Source organism: Penicillium concentricum, assembly GCF_028827145.1.
Source record: "Penicillium concentricum strain IBT 3081 chromosome Unknown utg000006l_segment0_segment0, whole genome shotgun sequence".
Classification (NCBI taxonomy): domain Eukaryota; kingdom Fungi; phylum Ascomycota; class Eurotiomycetes; order Eurotiales; family Aspergillaceae; genus Penicillium; species Penicillium concentricum.
In genome coordinates, this window is record NW_026622759.1 from 772,783 (window position 1) to 789,333 (window position 16,551).

Consider the following 16,551-nt stretch of genomic DNA (forward strand, 5'->3'; position numbering starts at 1 on the left):
ACGGACCGTCCACGGTCCGTATCGGGCCACTAGAACACCCTAGACATGCTGTATGTTTTTCTTTACTTTTGATTCGTTCTCCTCGCATCTGAGAGCGAGTGTACCCGAAACTGGTTTTCCAGATATATATAGCTGTATTGTACCGTGTTCCCCCATCTCTATGATGGACAAACAAGCAGGACCACGGCTAATTCAAACCGTACAATGACTTTCCAGTATGGAGTTTTCCTTTCAACTTTCCAGCCGCGACTAGTTTGTCTATCACATTAAATAGCATCCCCTCACACCCTTTACCTCCCATTATATCAGCAGAAACAGGCAGGACTTCAGTTCGGTTTGTGATCCTTGAGTGATATTCAATTTCTCCAACTAGCAGAAATCAGACACAATCCATCTATAAAGCTCTTGTATTTCGATAAACTTACTTGACAACGTGAAATCAGGCGAACCTACGAACGAAGGAACACGATCGATTCCAAACCCCGACGGAATTCCTGGTGAATCAATTGGGTATGGACCATCTCGATATATGGTCTCTCCGATCGATTGAGGATAAACAAATAGAGAATCAGAGCATGAATCTGGGCCGCCTGCCTGTCCATGAGAGTGCCACCAACTGGCAAAGATACTCATATTGTGAAAAGCCTCATCTAGAGATGTGTCTGCTTGTTCTGTTCCCCAATTCCACCGGATCCAGGGACTTGGGTCAATGAAAGGTAGCCGGCCGTTGTTCTCTGCTTTGTATTGAGTGTATAGTTTGTTTCCCACTAGCTGAAGCTGCTCCTTTGCAGTCAACAGCGGAAAAATGTCACCAACAAAGTCAACAAGTCCGGCACCATTTGCCTCTTTCGGGGCAGTCAAGTTCCATATCTTTTTCATGTCAAAGACTTCGGCAGTTATGTGGAGAGTATCTGCAAGTGATGCAGTAAAATCTAAAAGAATCTTATCGCTTTGGCTCGATCGGTTAGTGGGAAAGTCAACTAGGTATAGTTTTCGTGGCAGAGAAGCGTTAGCTCCGAGACCGCCGTATAGTACTTTCGAAGCTTCTTTCAACAGCGTTGTGTTTCGGGCCAGGATTCCTATAACTCGTAGTTAGAGGATATTGAGCAACATCACGCAGTATTATAAGTATTCTATACCAACTGTATCCATCTCAGGCGAGAGGGGTATGATCCCTTTCAGCAAAGCTGAATCATGAGATGGCCGGACCCCGTACACACCATTCACCCCGGCAGGAACACGTATGGAGCCTCCAGTGTCTGTTCCTATGGCCAAGTCGAGCCAGTCGTATGACGCCACTCCAGCTGCCGGACCACTGCTTGAACTTCCCGGGTCTTGATAACCATCTCCTCTCGGGTTGAATGGAGCATGGTAATCAACCCTATTTGTTTGATCAGCAACGAAACAAATTGATCAAAGTGTGTAATAGCATGTACCAATCTGCTCTATGTCATGTCAGCTGCAATTAGCTTCCATGTGCCTTAGTCCTTCAGATGAAACTCACGTAGCCCACTAACGCGGATGATCAGCACATAGGAGCACAAAAGTATAATTTTCTGACTCACCTCTCCATTCGCAAATTGACTGGTTTTCATTTTTCCAATCAAAACAGCCCCAGCATCGATTAGCTTCTGGATGGCGGGGGCTGTCTCATTCGCGGGGGGAGACAGTTTATAGTAAGCCCTATTTCCGCCACTGGACTTGATACCAGCAACATCGAAGATGTCTTTCACTCCAAGGCGTACCTAAGCCAAAGTTACTCAGCAAACATACAATGGGTGGATCGTTTTGATAACGAAGATGTTGTGGGGATTATGCACTAACACCTGCTAGTGGCTTCGCCGGATCCTTCGTAGATTGCAGCCTTGACAGTACCCCAATGGTCATCGACCCGGCTCCCTGGTACACGGTTAGATTGAGCCAATGTGTTTTCGATTGCGGATGGCCATACTGGTACAGCGGCAGGTATCACATCGTAAGAGCCATCCTCCAAGGGTATTAGGCCTTGCGTAAAGGCCCCTTGTTCGTCTGAATAGAGTCGATACGCGGCGTTTATTATTCCTGATGCTGGAGACCAGAAATATGGCCCAGGGGGAAGGGACGGCTTAGAAGCATCGACCGGATATGGAAAGATGGCTTCGACATCATATTTTGACTTGACTGTCTGCAAGTCTTGTATAGCGTCATTTGAGTGCCCATTGTGGAAAATGACTTGACAACTGGTCAGTTCAGGCGCTAGCAAGTTATAAGTGATGAATTGCACCTTTCAAAAACCCAATATTGAAAACATCATCCAATGATTGATAACCCGCAATAATTGTATCTAGAGAACGATTATCGCTAGCGATGTCTATGAAAGTGATAGGATACAAAGGTTCCGTCAAATTCCCGACAGCTGGACTGTTATCGAAGCCGAATGTACCAAGAACCTTTGGCGGGAGGTAAAATGAAATTCCATTTAATTCGACTGTTTGGCCTTTTAGTGAAATGCAATATGTCATATGAGGCAAATTAAGGAAGATCAGTTGGATAATAGGGAGAAACATGGTAAACGCTAATGGATTGGGTAGAAGACGAGAACAAAATGCAGCAAGAAGAGAAAGAGGATAGATTGAAAGTAGTCAGATTCTATAATAGCATTATCTTGGGACAAGTAACGCTGTTGCCTTATATGTAAGGGTCGTCTTGCATAAGTCACGACATATCTACCAAATTAAAAACAAGCCAGCAGCAGTTTTCTAGTATGTCTAGGCTGCATGTACTCGGAATGTAAGAGACGGGAAAGCCGGTGTCATTACCATACCCCATACCCTCAAAGTGAAAGGAATTTAGCAAGCCTCACCCTTGATGGTTTTGTACGGCGATCTGCCCTAATTCCACCAAGGTGATCTGCACCACGCATCCCCTCTTATCGGCCCGCAAGTTGGCTTGTTCACTAGAGAAAGAGGCTGCAGATCCCGCATTTGCTTATATTTCATATTCCGTCGTCAGCCGACAGCATTCATAGTAGGTTGACTGTTCCCACGAATTCTCGAGCAAGACCCGGGGATAACTTGTTAGATTGACATTTCACATATCCATTTCACACGTCTCAGTCAAATGTGTCATTAACACTCTACTCTTTTTTCATTTCTTTTGCGTGGTTGCCATCACAAAGATAGGTTTCACCCTAAAATATGCCTTCCAAATTGGTAAGATCCCACAATGGCGAATGATTATTAGAAATACTGAACATTTATCAAGAGCAAATATGAGCGTCTTGAGGAGCCTGAAGATATCACCGCCTCGAGACACCCTATTACACAACCAACACCCAAGCTCATCTGGATTGTGTTCGCCGCATCTATTGCCCTCTGTGCCGCCGCCATTACTTTCTTAGCAGTAGAAATCCGATGGCACTCGGTGGCACACTACACACATTCGCCCTATCCGCAATTCGAATCTCAAAAGTACACATGCGGCAATTCGACTGAGGAAGCAAAACGGAGAGGGTGTACATTTGACGCCTTGTCTATGAACTGGCTTCCGGAACAGTGTGCTCGCGACGAGACACAGGAGTTTCTCAATTACTCTGTCAACGAGACCTGGGTTTACTACCGGGATAGACATGCAGAACATACAATCGAGGGTACGGATGAGTTATCGGAGCTGGGGGATAAATTTTGGTGGTCAACGCAGAGGGAGCACCTGGTGCATTGTGCATTCATGATATTGAGACTCCACAAAGTCCTCGAGCGAGGTGGAAAAATTGATCATCTAACGGGGAGCTTTGGTCATACAAAGCATTGTGTGATGATGTTGTTGGAGGCTAGCAAGGCGGATCCCGATAATGACAAAGTAAATACACCGGGGAATATTGCTCTTGGGTCATGTTAAATGGCCTTATGTGAATTTACATCCGAACTATAGTATGAGACAATGCAAGACCCTAATTCTACATCACTCATGTGTATGATATATTTTTCCCTTCAACCTCCGCCTCCCCTGCTCGCAAAATCTTTGGCAGATCCCAGGCGTCTTTCCCCTAAACGTCGTACGGCTTTACTCAGTAGGCTAATAAATCCAATATATCTATAAATTGCTCATTCTTGATCTGAGCATATGAGCATGACAATCTCCACACTGAGTTTACGTGGCCTGCATCAGATCCAAACCTTGTTATAGGTTGTCTAAGTCTATGGAATCATTGTGTATGAATGTTAGAGAAATGATCGTCTTGATGTTCATAATGCTTGCCCCTTGAAATGTTACTCTGCACGCTGCCCTATTCAGCCCAACGACAGGATATAGCTGTGCGAAATAATTGGCCAAAATGGACGATCATGATGATTGTCGGTGTAGACTATTCTCTTCATTTTCTAAATGGGCAGTCAAGTACTGATCTGTTCAGGTTAGGCAAATGCTAACAAGGTATCATAAACTTGGGAGCCTTGCGGAGGGGATTGTCGTCTCGCTGCTAGCGGTGACTACGGGATTCAGTATCTATATCTAAGCGAATCTTTGGTATAAATACGGTGGTCCTCCCATCAGCTACTTCTTCTTCCAGACCAACCTAACCAAACTGATATCTCAACTCAGAACCTTCCATTTTTTTCTATCAACGTCAAAATGAAATTTTTCAGCCAAGCAATTTTCGTGGCCATCTTCGCCGCCGCATCTCTTGTGGCAGCCGCTCCTGTGCCTACGGGTAAGACTTCAAGCCATCTCCTAACTGTAGTATCAATTGTGCTCACAGTATTCTAGAGAAGCGTGATCAGTACGATGTTACTATGAAATGTCAGGCTGCCTACGCAGACCTTCTCGAGAAGCGTGATCAGTACGATGTCACTATGAAATGCCAGGCTGCCTACGCGGACCTTCTCGAGAAGCGCGACCAATATGACACCACCATGAAATGTCAGGCTGCATATGCCGACTTGCTCGAGAAGCGTGACCAGTACGATGTTACTATGAAATGTCAAGCTGCCTACGCGGACCTTCTCGAGAAGCGTGATCAGTACGACACCACCATGAAATGCCAGGCTGCGTATGCCGACTTGCTCGAGAAGCGGGATCAATACGATGTGACCATGAAATGCCAAGCTGCCTATGCGGACCTGCTCGAGTGAAACTAGGTCTGAGTTGAGGAGTCCAGTATATGTAGATAGTTTCTATCTGTTGGATCATCCCATATATGCTTGATTGTCTACTACAGACTGGGCGATTGTTTGTGAGACACAGGGTATAAGTACCCTACTTATTCATAGATTGAATAGCAGAGACTTTATTTTCTTTTATCACCTCTCCTTCGTAGCTCAACACTATCCAATACTAAGGCCATCATGACTTGATATAATCTTTGTTGCTCGGATGACCCCTAAGAAGAATTTGTGGTTGGCTTCTACTATAAGATATTTAAGAGATATATGAAGTCCACATATACAAGCTTATGTACATAGTCCTCATATCAAGCATTGCCAAGACCTACTGTCTTCCGTGCCACATTCCAACTTTCTCCAATCTTTATTTTTCACAACCTTAACCGCACGCCCTCTTCCTTCACTTTCCCTTTCCTTCTTTCTCGCCCCCACCACCTCTTGCGCCTTACATCTCGCTGGAGTTGCCGCCTCATCCGACACCGTTGCCCCTTTGGTCACCTTTCACCGCAGCTCAAATGTGATATTCGCTAACGCTGCGTTGAGAATAGTCAGTCTCCTAAAACAATAATTACAGCCTTGTTCTATCTCTCATAACAATTAGAGGTAAATCTTGCTACGAGGAAAGATGCATCATATCCGGCTCTGTGGGCCTTGATATGGAACGAGCCTATGCAACTTTTGACCGACTTTGACATATGCTGCCGATTGCCCCACCTCCCGCTCCTTGCCTGGGGTTGTGTTGCACTGCTGGATGCTGTGACAACCCGCGGGCCTTTGTCAGACCTTCCGAGCTTGATATGTCCCGTCGATCTATTCGCGTCGCAGCGCTCCTTCGGACGAGCCAATGGCTAAAATCGCGCATCTGCTTTGGATGGTAGATCTTAAGGTGGGAGAAAGGGGGTGGGCTAGACTGAGGCGAGGCAACGACGAAATCATGCTTCCTGGCCGTGAGATGGAAACTAGTCCGCTTTGACGTGATATATATGCGTGCTTTTAGGGGAAGCATAGACCTCTTCCTGCGGCTGAAGGTGTACCCTAGATGACTTACGAATTATGTATCACTTTGTTTTTCAATACGAATTTTTCATTCCGTATTCATACTCAACCAAGTGCATCTGCACTGATAAGATAATTGCTTAAACATATTCCGAGGCCAGTCTTCTGCAAAAGCTTAGGATTTTCTATGACGGAAGGCAATATCCGAGAGCAAGAGACATACAAGGCATTTTCATCTCACACTGAAGATGTCTGAGGAGAGCCGACCTTTCATCTCACATGGCTCGAGGTCGCTAACAGAGAAATCGGAGGAGTCGTCCGAGAATTTGGTGATTGGATTCTACCAACGCAAGTCTCTGCGAATTCTGCGCATTACTTGTGTTCTGGAATCAATTGCTCTCATTCTGCTGACAGCTGGACTCATTCTTGCTTTTCAAATGAGGTACTCAGAGTCAGATTCAGATCTTGAATGCGCCCGAAAAGTATCAGCATACTGTAAGTTCTTTCGCCTGACGTCTTGTCAGCCAGGGAAAATGGACACAACAGAGCTAATGAACATAGCCCCTCTTCTTGGAGAACCTGACTTGATCAAGTATTCCGAGTACGACCTTCCACTATACTTCAACGAGAAAACAGACTACCGTGGCCCCCCAACCCCCGAGAGGGAGGTAATGTGGGAGAAACTGTGGCACCGTACGTGATCTGATATGAACTGTTGAGACTTCACAGCTGATTGGAATACTGGAGCAGAGGGCGCATTCGAGGTTCCTGAAGACAAGTTGGGCGTCATGAACAAATCACATTCAGGCAGAACATACAAACATGTTCCACCGGAGGTGGGAACCGGATATGCGGCTCAGTTGGAAGTCCTTCATCAGCTGCATTGTGTGGTATGCTTTTGAAAAAATTGTCTTTAGGGATAATTACTAATTTCCACTTCTAGCACATGCTCCGACAATGGTCCTACAAAGAGCACTGGCTTGACCAAGGACTTGACTTACCGGGAAGTCTTTATGGAGACCCCAAGCTCACGAGGATGCATCTAGGTACGTTTATCCAAATGTATGGACATGTGTTGACGTTGGCAGATCATTGCATCGAGGTTTTACGAGCAAACATTATGTGTAAGTATGCAGTCGGCGATGGTATACCACAACTCTAACACTTCCTAGGTACGTCTGATGTGACGCCGATTCTTATAGAATTAGATCCAAATGTAAGCAAGTCCTCCACCTTATCTTCCATTTCTAACAAAGCAGGCGCCGTTCGGAGAGCGTGCCGATTTCCGTTCAAATCATAAATGCCGCAATTTCTGGGAGATTCGTCAATGGGTTATTGACCATACTGCTATTCCTTAATCTTCTGGATGTATACGATTTTATTTTACAGGAGGTTTATATAAGAGGTCTTTTTTAGAGTATCAAGCGCCATTTCAAACCACTCTTGGAATTGACAATTAGTAGCGAACATATATATATAGAGCATCTACACTAAGAAAATAAAGTAAAAACACTCCATAGTCCGAGTGCTAATTGGAGCTTAAGGCTACAGGATAGGTTTCCATTTGTATTGCGTAAGCTATCTCTATACCCCCTAGGATCTACCGTACACCGGCCACTTTTCATGCAATGCATCTATCACGCCATTAAAGCATGAGACCCTGGTCGATTTCAAGGTTACATCGCTTTTCCTTTTCTTTCACTCTTCCGACCAATTCTCCATATTCCTGAACTTTTTGTTGCATCTAAGATGTCTTTTTATGTCGCAGAAACCCCCGAACGGGTGAAGAAAGCCCAAGTAAGTGAAGATAGATACCCTTTACCTTCTACCAGAGTTGACTGTCACAGGGCTTACACCTCATAACTTCTTTAACCCCAAACGGAAGAAAAGTCCACATTCTTCTCGAAGAACTCAAGGATGCCTACGGCCTTGCATGGACAACAAGTCTGATCGACCTCGATAAAAACGAGCAGAAAAAAGACTGGTTTCTCAGATTAAATCCCAATGGTACCTCTTTTCCTTTGAATATTTCATTTCCCAGACTAATAAAGAATCCAGGACGTATCCCAATCTTAATCGACAACGATACAAGTCCGCCCCATGTAGTCATGGAATCATCTGCTGAACTGTTATATCTCGTCAATCTGGACAGAAACAATCTTTTCTGGTTTTCGGATCCCATTGAACAAAGTGAGGCATTTCAATGGCTAATATTCTGGCATGCTTCGGGACAACCCAATCAAGGACAATATAATTTTTTCCGAAACAATGAGCAAACTCGTGGGTTACCCTTGGAGCTTCTATATATGCTTGCTAAGACAATCTAGACGTGGATCGTTTCAAGCGGGAACTGCTACGAGTTTACGATGTACTTGAAATCCGTCTTTCGGGGAGATTTGGTGGTGGCGCACGGGAATATTTGGCTGGGAAGGACGAGGGGAAATACAGCATTGCTGATATCAACGCCTGGGCTTGGATACGAAATATTCGACGCATTGGATTCTCGGAGGATGAATTGGCCCAGTTACCTCATTTACAACAGTGGGTGGATCGCATTGCGGTGCGGCCGGCTGTCGAGCGAGGTCTGGGGGAGTGCTATGATGAGGATGTGCATCCAGAGTTGTTGCTCGAGACTCCGTGATCTAGACTGCCCTGCGTCTTAGTATATTGCGGGTGATACTTAGGGTCTAACGAAGGCAATCTCACTGCGCTTCTCCGCCACTAGAACCTCTCAGAGGGATATCCAATATGACAGTCGATATAGCGTAGTTTGATAAATAAGATTACATAAAACTAAGGTCAATAAAAGAAGTATAGGCCCTATCCACGCTACGCTCTACCTAATCTAGTACTCCCTATAGCTAGCATAGTACTACGGAGTACGGAATAGTATATAGTACCTACATGGTAGTAGAATATATAAATTTGATGGGGTATAGCTGAACTACCCGTGATAAAGTAGGATACAATAAAACACGAAGACGAAGGTGTATAGACCATAATAGAAAAGTCTTGCGAATTCACCCACGAGTGATTTGAATGATATTGCATGTTTCTGTACTCCTCAGTGCCGTGCTCCTGTTGCGTGTAGTCGTAATGACCGATCCGCAATCACTATGAGGGATATATCCTCTGTGAGGCTTTTTCGAATCTCGGTTTGTTCGCGGCGGAGTATCGAGGAAGTCATCGTCATCAACATTGTCTAAAACAAGAATCCATCCCTGTTATTTATCCAGTCTTGTACGAGTTGAAAAATGTTTGCATCAGGGTTATCGGAGCGAGGAATCTTGGCAAGCACGGCAATGCGTCGATAGCTCTGTTAAAACCAGGCTGCGCTGCTTGCATCGATCCAGAACACGCATATGTCTGTCGATTGACGATGAACTCGAGCATAGTACTCCATAGCTGACTATGTCTTTCGTATTAGCGGTTTGAAAGCCGGGATTGATTCCGACTTTTGAACCTACCTAGTATCCCCCAATCCAATTAAAGCTATTAGAGATCCTGGCGTGGAGAGCTTCCGGATTTGATCTAGGATTTACTCGTCGGCGACGTAGTCCGGGGGCTGGTGAAAAGGAATCATACAAATTGGCCATAGAGCTGATGTATAACTTGGTTAAAGTAGACCATTTTGGTGATACTTCCAACCCACCTTTGGGGATAAACCTAACTGGTATTTTATTTATGGCAACGCAGACCAGGAATGTATTGGGACTTCCGAATGAGGTTGTGGACATCTTATGTGTTATTTACACCAAATGTGATGTCGGAGTTGTAAAGGGATGAAATCGCGGTTGAAGCCCAACACAAGCATTAGGTGACTTTGTGACTTTCAGGTGAATTAAATGTACTTTTGTACTCAATCGGAAAATAATGTCTTTTAATTTCAATTATCTTTTTTGAGAATAATGAGACGTAATTATACCGCTCGAAGATCCCATTATGAGACGCCATTATAGAAGCCTCTTTCTTCACCCAGCCGCACCCACAGAACCATTGATCGAAGCCAGATGCCGGTAAGTTAGTAGTTGGGGGGGGGGGGGGGGGGCAGGGGCACCAGGGAATCCTCACTATTATAGGTTATTAATTTGCTCTACGTCTTTTTAGTTAGTGGTTGTTGGCAGGAAAAGGAAAGAATATCACATATTGTGCGGTTAACAACAAGGGAGAAAAATATGAGAAATACAGATTGCAAAAGTGTCTGAGACTTCTGAAAAGACTTCAAAAAAGGCAAGACAAGACATACCTATTCTTGTTATATTGTAGAAAGAAAGGGACTCGAGTGAATTTTAGCTACATATGTCCCAAAAGGCAACGCCAATCCCATTCCAAACAATCTATTGTACAAACTCGACCTCAAACTTGCGCCTGAATCTCATCAACGACTCGCCCAAGCGTCCCATTACTCCAGGCATCAACTCGCTCACGGTCACACTTCTCATACAAAGCACGGGCAAGTGCCGCAAGCTGAGCAGCCTCCTTCGCATCAGCTTCTGCAGCTTGGATTTGAATCCAACTGATTACACCAGAACGGGTGATCAGAGTAGTACTACCACCCACCTGGGCGGCACGGTACACAATCTGCAGGATCTTTCGTCGAGCTCCTGGGACGAGGGTGGGGGACTGGTAGAGGGAAAGAATGCGCTCAAAGACATTAGCTCGGCGGTAAACCTCCATATCCTAGATTCAATGTGTTAGCAATGGTGATTTTGAAGTGTAAAATCGAAAGGTAGCAACTTACAGCCTCGGTGCGGAGTGCCCTGATAAAGAGGTTCAGGAGCCAGTCGATCTCATCGAAGTATCCATCATCCAATTCAGGCTCGTGCAGGAGGATCTTATCCACCCAGTATGTTGGGATCTTCTCAACTTCCCAGAATGGTGCCTTCTGGAGGAACTTGTTGACTTTGCCGTAGACCTTGTGGAGGGGGTCTGTGAGAACCGCCAGGCAGTTTGAGGCGCACTCGCCAACAATCCAAGGAACGGGCTTGTCCATGCCAATTATGTTAACTGTCTCGAGGAGCTCACCGGCCAGGGTGAACACCGTGCGCCATTCTGCGTAGGTAGATTCCTTGAGTTTGGCCATGAAGCGAATAATGTTGGCAAAGGCCTGTCTTCGGACTTCTTCGTGCTCAGAACACAGGCAGAGCATCAACTCGGCGATGTGACCCTGATCCACAGCTTCGGCAATTTCCTCTCTTTCCCATTTGTTCAGGGCATTGTGGGTCGTGCCTTCGGTGGGCAGGAATCCGAAGATCTCATCGAGGTCAACGGTAGAGGCTTTGGTAGATGAATTAGGCACGTTGGAGCCAGAGTCAATATCCATCTTGTCTTCATTATCAACATCATCGGCCTCCTTCAAAGACTTCTTAAGAAGAGACTTGATTTTCTTGGTCTCAGTTGCTTCAACCAACGCATCCCGAGCAGCTTTGAGCACCTTGGTGCTCTCACCCGCATGCTTCAGATTACCCAGAAGACTTGCGATCCAGGCTCCAACGGCAGCTTCCGTGGATGCATCTCCGCTCTTGACAACAAACGGCCATTGCTCAACAATGGCAGCAACAAGCGCGCTAGTGGTTCTGGACACATCTTCGGATAATGACTGTAGCAGATCCTGGTAGTGAACGGGCTTCTTGGCGACACGTGAGACACAGTTATCAAAGAAGACGAGTTGTTGATGCAAAGCATCGGCCTCTGAATTCTCAAGGCTTGACAAGACAGACGCAAACGCGTGTGGGGAGCTCTGCAGAACAGAGTTATCAACCAGAACGGTCTTGAGCAAGGTAGAGATACGCCGCGAAGAGTCTTTATCTGAAGTATCCATGAGAACCTTGAGGATCGAAGTGAAGGGTGAGTATTGCATGGATGCTGGCTTTTGCCACCAACGCAATGAGGCGGACTGTTGTGCGATCTGGAGAATGCTCTGAAGTTGGCTCAACAGCGATTCGGAATCATCCGCGCTAACATCGGGGGCTTCCAGTCTCTTGAGAACATCCACCAAGACTAGTGAGACGTCAAAGTTTTCCTCCAGAGCAATGTCCGGCATCACTTCATAGTAACAGGTCAAGAGCTCTGCAACAGCCTCTTGCTGGGTCAGATCCTCCTTTTCTGTTCGTCGGAAGAGGACAACGACGTCCTTGACAGCAGGGCAACGGCGGGAGAATTCTGCCAGCAACTTAGCAGAAGCCTGGTTCCAGAATAGCTGACCTTGGCCGTGATCCGCCTGGAAGATTTTGAGAACAGCTCGCAGCTTAGTGAACGCGAGAGTCAGGATTCGCACGGCGAACAAAGTGATAATCTCCGCATTCTGGTTGAGGCAGCGGGTCATGATCTTCTGGTTAAGGGGGCGAGGGAGAATATTTTCAATAACGATAGAAACGGGCGGTGGCAGGATAGGCTGCTTATCCTTCCAGCCACAGTTTGCAGGGACGGGCAACTGCACAGTGGAGAAAAGGAAAGCCGACTCAGCCATCCATGAAGGGGTAGCCTTGGGGTCTGAAATGAACATGGTTTTCCTCGAGAAGTAATCAGCAATGAGCTCTGGTGCCACCTTGAAGATTGACACCAGCAGTTCAATCTGAAGACTATCCACATCAGGCCGAAGGCACTGGATGAGGAATGAAAGGGAACCATTCCGCACGGGGATGGAGTCTCTGTATTTGTCGACGTAGATGGGGGAATCAAGTCCCAATTCAATGCACGCATCGTCATCGACAGCCAAGGTCTCTGGATCGGTTCCGACGGGATACCAGCCGGTTTCGGGCAAGAGAACGCCGAGCCCGGCGGTTTTGCACACATTCATCATGACTCGGTGGATCTCATTGGCGATGATAACCCCTCCAGCATTAGGTTCATCTGACTCCCGATCGTAGCCATAAAGCGTCACCAGTCGTTCGAGATTGTGTCTGTTGAAAAACTTGCTCTTCGATTTGCGGGGCAGAGCGGAATCTTGTACCACGTCTCTCTCGATAGCCTTGATAATTTCCAGTACAGTATCCCGCGGATCCTTCCGAATATATTCGAGGAAAGATCTGGTGATCTTGTGCTGTTCGATGATATCGCCCTTCTCGGAGGCATGCTGAACTCTCAGGTTCGCTAGCAGGTATCGCTGAGCGTTCCGTCTGAGGGTGGACTTGTGAGTCTCATCCTCTGAGCTCTCTTGCGCTTTGTTCGGGGTCAAGAAGACCTCTAGTCGCTTAAAGGTAATGTACCGGCGGAGGTACAGCTGTCGTGCCACTGCTCCTCCGTCAAAAGTCACAATTTCCGTAAGCAAACGGAGACATGGTGAGATCAAATGCTCTTTGGACTTGGTTGCTGTCAGACCGCGGTTAAACAATCTCAGCTGGTCTTTCTGCAGCAAATGTTTGCACAGGGCGATTCCGAATTCCCGGAACTCCAGTTCCGACGAAATCGTCTTGAGGAAGATCGCAAGAACAGAAGGCACACTGGTCAACAAAGGCTCATTGTTATTGCTATCACCAAATGACCACGATTGAATGAGGTCTGCAAAGCACACTGAGGTCTCGTCCTCCTTTCCGGAGTTGGTGATTTGCTTATCGCAATACTCCTTCAGAACACGCAATTTCTCTGATTTTTCGCTCGCTTCTTCGGTGTGTGCAATTGACACCAAGAACTCTTTAAACTTGATTATACCTATCTGCCAATTAGTTTCGGTCTAGCTTTGGATGGCTTGCGATCTGCCTCACCTTGCTTTGCCAATGGGGCATTTTGCTGGACAGCCAACAGTTCGCGCAACGACGCAGCAGACTTGATATTGGATGTGACGTTCGTTTTCTCTTTCGGATCATCGATCTTTCTTCTCTTCGCCCGAGAGGGATGTTCTGTGACGTGCGACATGATTTGATGGGTTGGGTGTTGTAACTTATTTTTTTTATCTTCAGATCCGATACCGACAGTTCCAATTGATTGGCCGAGGTCTCCGCCCGGGACAAAAAGTGTGGATACACCGCCTGTTTCTGCTGAATTAATATCAAGGCGGTGTGTGGCTAGCCTCCGATAAGTGGAGACAAGATCACTTACATCATTTCACTGTAACACCTAGGCATATATAGTTTTATTTATATATCTTTGAAATACCAATCTAACCAGACCGGTAGTGAGACACAGCTATACAGAAATGAGACTGGATCCTCTTTTGAGGGTGATATCAATGGCCTCGATTCATACAGCTTCCAGGGCTGCTTATCGGAGTCACCGGCATTGACAAAGCTGACAGGCTGTTCATTTCTGTGTCTAGTGTCTAATGCCGATCATTATCAGCTTATACACTACACAGCTCCCAGGCAATCATCTCAGCCGCATTGCCTAAAAGCGACTAGGTCGAGGGATAGGATGTAGTAATTGACTGCTACCTGGAGCCCTCTAGGGCTGTGTTAAGATTAGCCTAGTAATTCACCTGACCCCTCCCCTGCACATTACTACCTGCACCGAAACCTCCTAAAACACTTCCTCTGTGCATCCACCAGTCTACCCTCCCAGTCAGAAGTTGAATCAAACCTTCTCCTCATCCTCCATGATGGCATTTATCATTCAGCCCTGTTGCCCGGAAGACGCTCCTGGCCTTGCAACGACTATGATGGGGGCTCGTCTCACCGATCCTCACTGGAGAGCTCTGTGGGAGAGCCCATCTCCCGAAAGTATCATTCCTAGGGCGATCGAGCGCGTTCCTTGGACTTTGATGACCGGCACAGAAACCAAACGACATCAGAAGGTTATCGATGTTGAGACCGGTCAAGTGGTGGGGTATGCGCGATGGTCCCTCCCTCCAATTCTGGCAAGTAAGGGCGATGTCTGGCTGGAGGCAAAGGTCGCTGAAAGGACTCCTGCCGACCGCGCAGCGTACGAGAAACAGTATCAAGAGAACTCCCGGAATGGACAGCCTATAGGCTTAAAGGGCGGCGAGATGATGCGTTATCGCAGTGCGCCTCTCGAAGCAGCGGATGCTCGAATTATGCCAGGTGGACCCTTTCTGAGTAAGATGCATGCCGATATATCACTCAGGTAGATGACTGATAACCCTCTCCAGCTCTTGATTATTTGACGACAGACCCTTCTTTCTGGCGCCGAGGTATTGGGAGAATGCTCGTGCAAAGTGGACTGCAGATTGCTGATCAGCAAGGAATAAAGACCTATGTGATGTCGGAACCGGCTGCACTGAAGCTATATCTCAGCCTTGGGTTTCGGCTGCTAGATACGGTCTCGGTGGACTACTCCCAGTATGGCGGAACGGAGCCCATGGTGATGTATTTCCTTGTTCGCGAGCTATCCCAGGTAGAGTCCGTAGTTGTGTGAGGAGCAACATCTATTATGTTGCTGGGCACTACGAAACCGATGCGTGTTGCAATTTTGTGTGTTCTCTCATGTTATTTGTGCTATATCGAATACTTGTGTATTGCTAATCTCTTGTCACCATATTATAGTCCTATAGCACCTGTCTCGGATTTCGGTGCGTGTTTCATGATGATATGTTTATATTTCGAAGACTCGCGTCTCATCCCATCTTGTCAACTAGGAAATGACTTTACGGGCTATTTGTACCGTCTAATTGTTTGATCTATGCCTTCCTCCTCCAGCTTCTCTAGTTCTTCCAGTTCTACCAGTTCTTCTACTTCATCTAATTTATCTAGTTGATTTACTACTTCAGTTTCATCTACTTCTTTTACTTATCCTCCCATCAACACCTTTATCTTCTCCATCATCCCATCCTTTCAATCATGGCTAAACCCTCTACCGTCGACGCCATCAAAGGCCTGATGGCTGAGCTGAAGGACCTCGTGAAGGATATCGCAACTCTCGATGCCGAGATGACCACTGCGGGTCCTCATAAACAAATTATGTTGTACAAGCAGAGGATGGGAAAGACCTCCCGGATGGATAGTCTTGTTAAACAAATCGAGTGCAAGATCGATGTAATGGACGTCCACTGCAAGAAGACCATGACTCGTCGGCTTCGCGATATTTTGAAGGTTAGGGGCTGTGGGATTGAGGTGAGTAATAGCACCAAAGTTCCCAAGCACGGAGATGAAGAATCACTGGGCTGGAAGGCCATTTGACAATCCTACTGTTCCATGGAAGCTACTGACATCGACCAGATGGATTCCGCTTTAAGCGATGCCTGGGTTTTTGTTTCGAAGGATTTGGATTCATTCTAAGATATAGTAGACTGGGTTTCCGTCTATGTTGTGATCTTATTCCAATACATTTGATCGTTTAGCTTCGAATCTCTTCTGTAAAACAAACTATCCTATATTGGCTCGGAGTAGACATATTTATCACTCCAAGATATACAGACGACTTCTCTCCAGGAAGTAATACAGCTCAACGGAGCAAACAAGACTCCTGTTTATGGCCTAGGGAGGTTATCTTCTTGTCTAGCACCATGAATAACCAGGGATCTTGC

At 46.3% G+C, this 16,551-nt stretch overlaps 8 protein-coding genes across 8 annotated transcripts; 6 read left to right on the top strand and 2 right to left on the bottom strand.

Moving 5' to 3' along the window:
- Positions 1–187: 187 nt before the first annotated feature.
- N7517_010467 (uncharacterized protein) lies at positions 188–2,546 on the bottom strand (the record flags this gene model as incomplete). The annotated part of the gene is made up of 7 exons (XM_056728190.1): positions 188–369; positions 426–1,079; positions 1,140–1,381; positions 1,543–1,745; positions 1,825–1,899; positions 1,952–2,235; positions 2,264–2,546. The coding sequence occupies 7 exons, from the start codon at positions 2,544–2,546 to the stop codon at positions 188–190; spliced, it is 1,923 nt and encodes a 640-aa protein (XP_056574005.1).
- A 630-nt stretch (positions 2,547–3,176) lies between these two features.
- N7517_010468 (uncharacterized protein) lies at positions 3,177–3,876 on the top strand (the record flags this gene model as incomplete). The annotated part of the gene is made up of 2 exons (XM_056728191.1): positions 3,177–3,191; positions 3,244–3,876. The coding sequence occupies 2 exons, from the start codon at positions 3,177–3,179 to the stop codon at positions 3,874–3,876; spliced, it is 648 nt and encodes a 215-aa protein (XP_056574006.1).
- A 732-nt stretch (positions 3,877–4,608) lies between these two features.
- On the top strand, positions 4,609–5,698 carry N7517_010469 (uncharacterized protein; the record flags this gene model as incomplete). Its single annotated transcript, XM_056728192.1, has 3 exons — positions 4,609–4,687; positions 4,744–5,063; positions 5,687–5,698. The coding sequence occupies 3 exons, from the start codon at positions 4,609–4,611 to the stop codon at positions 5,696–5,698; spliced, it is 411 nt and encodes a 136-aa protein (XP_056574007.1).
- A 684-nt stretch (positions 5,699–6,382) lies between these two features.
- Positions 6,383–7,492, top strand: N7517_010470 (oxidase ustYa family protein; the record flags this gene model as incomplete). Its single annotated transcript, XM_056728193.1, has 7 exons — positions 6,383–6,629; positions 6,696–6,827; positions 6,885–7,024; positions 7,078–7,180; positions 7,223–7,258; positions 7,307–7,350; positions 7,394–7,492. The coding sequence occupies 7 exons, from the start codon at positions 6,383–6,385 to the stop codon at positions 7,490–7,492; spliced, it is 801 nt and encodes a 266-aa protein (XP_056574008.1).
- A 391-nt stretch (positions 7,493–7,883) lies between these two features.
- On the top strand, positions 7,884–8,775 carry N7517_010471 (uncharacterized protein; the record flags this gene model as incomplete). Its single annotated transcript, XM_056728194.1, has 3 exons — positions 7,884–7,931; positions 7,982–8,414; positions 8,462–8,775. 3 exons carry the CDS (start codon positions 7,884–7,886, stop codon positions 8,773–8,775), a joined length of 795 nt encoding a protein of 264 aa, XP_056574009.1.
- Positions 8,776–10,490: 1,715 nt separating this feature from the next.
- Positions 10,491–13,988, bottom strand: N7517_010472 (NPA1/URB1 family protein; the record flags this gene model as incomplete). The annotated part of the gene is made up of 3 exons (XM_056728195.1): positions 10,491–10,814; positions 10,876–13,784; positions 13,838–13,988. The coding sequence occupies 3 exons, from the start codon at positions 13,986–13,988 to the stop codon at positions 10,491–10,493; spliced, it is 3,384 nt and encodes a 1,127-aa protein (XP_056574010.1).
- A 679-nt stretch (positions 13,989–14,667) lies between these two features.
- Positions 14,668–15,443, top strand: N7517_010473 (GNAT family N-acetyltransferase; the record flags this gene model as incomplete). The annotated part of the gene is made up of 2 exons (XM_056728196.1): positions 14,668–15,124; positions 15,178–15,443. 2 exons carry the CDS (start codon positions 14,668–14,670, stop codon positions 15,441–15,443), a joined length of 723 nt encoding a protein of 240 aa, XP_056574011.1.
- A 422-nt stretch (positions 15,444–15,865) lies between these two features.
- Positions 15,866–16,204, top strand: N7517_010474 (uncharacterized protein; the record flags this gene model as incomplete). The annotated part of the gene is made up of 1 exon (XM_056728197.1): positions 15,866–16,204. The coding sequence occupies one exon, from the start codon at positions 15,866–15,868 to the stop codon at positions 16,202–16,204; it is 339 nt and encodes a 112-aa protein (XP_056574012.1).
- Positions 16,205–16,551: the final 347 nt, after the last annotated feature.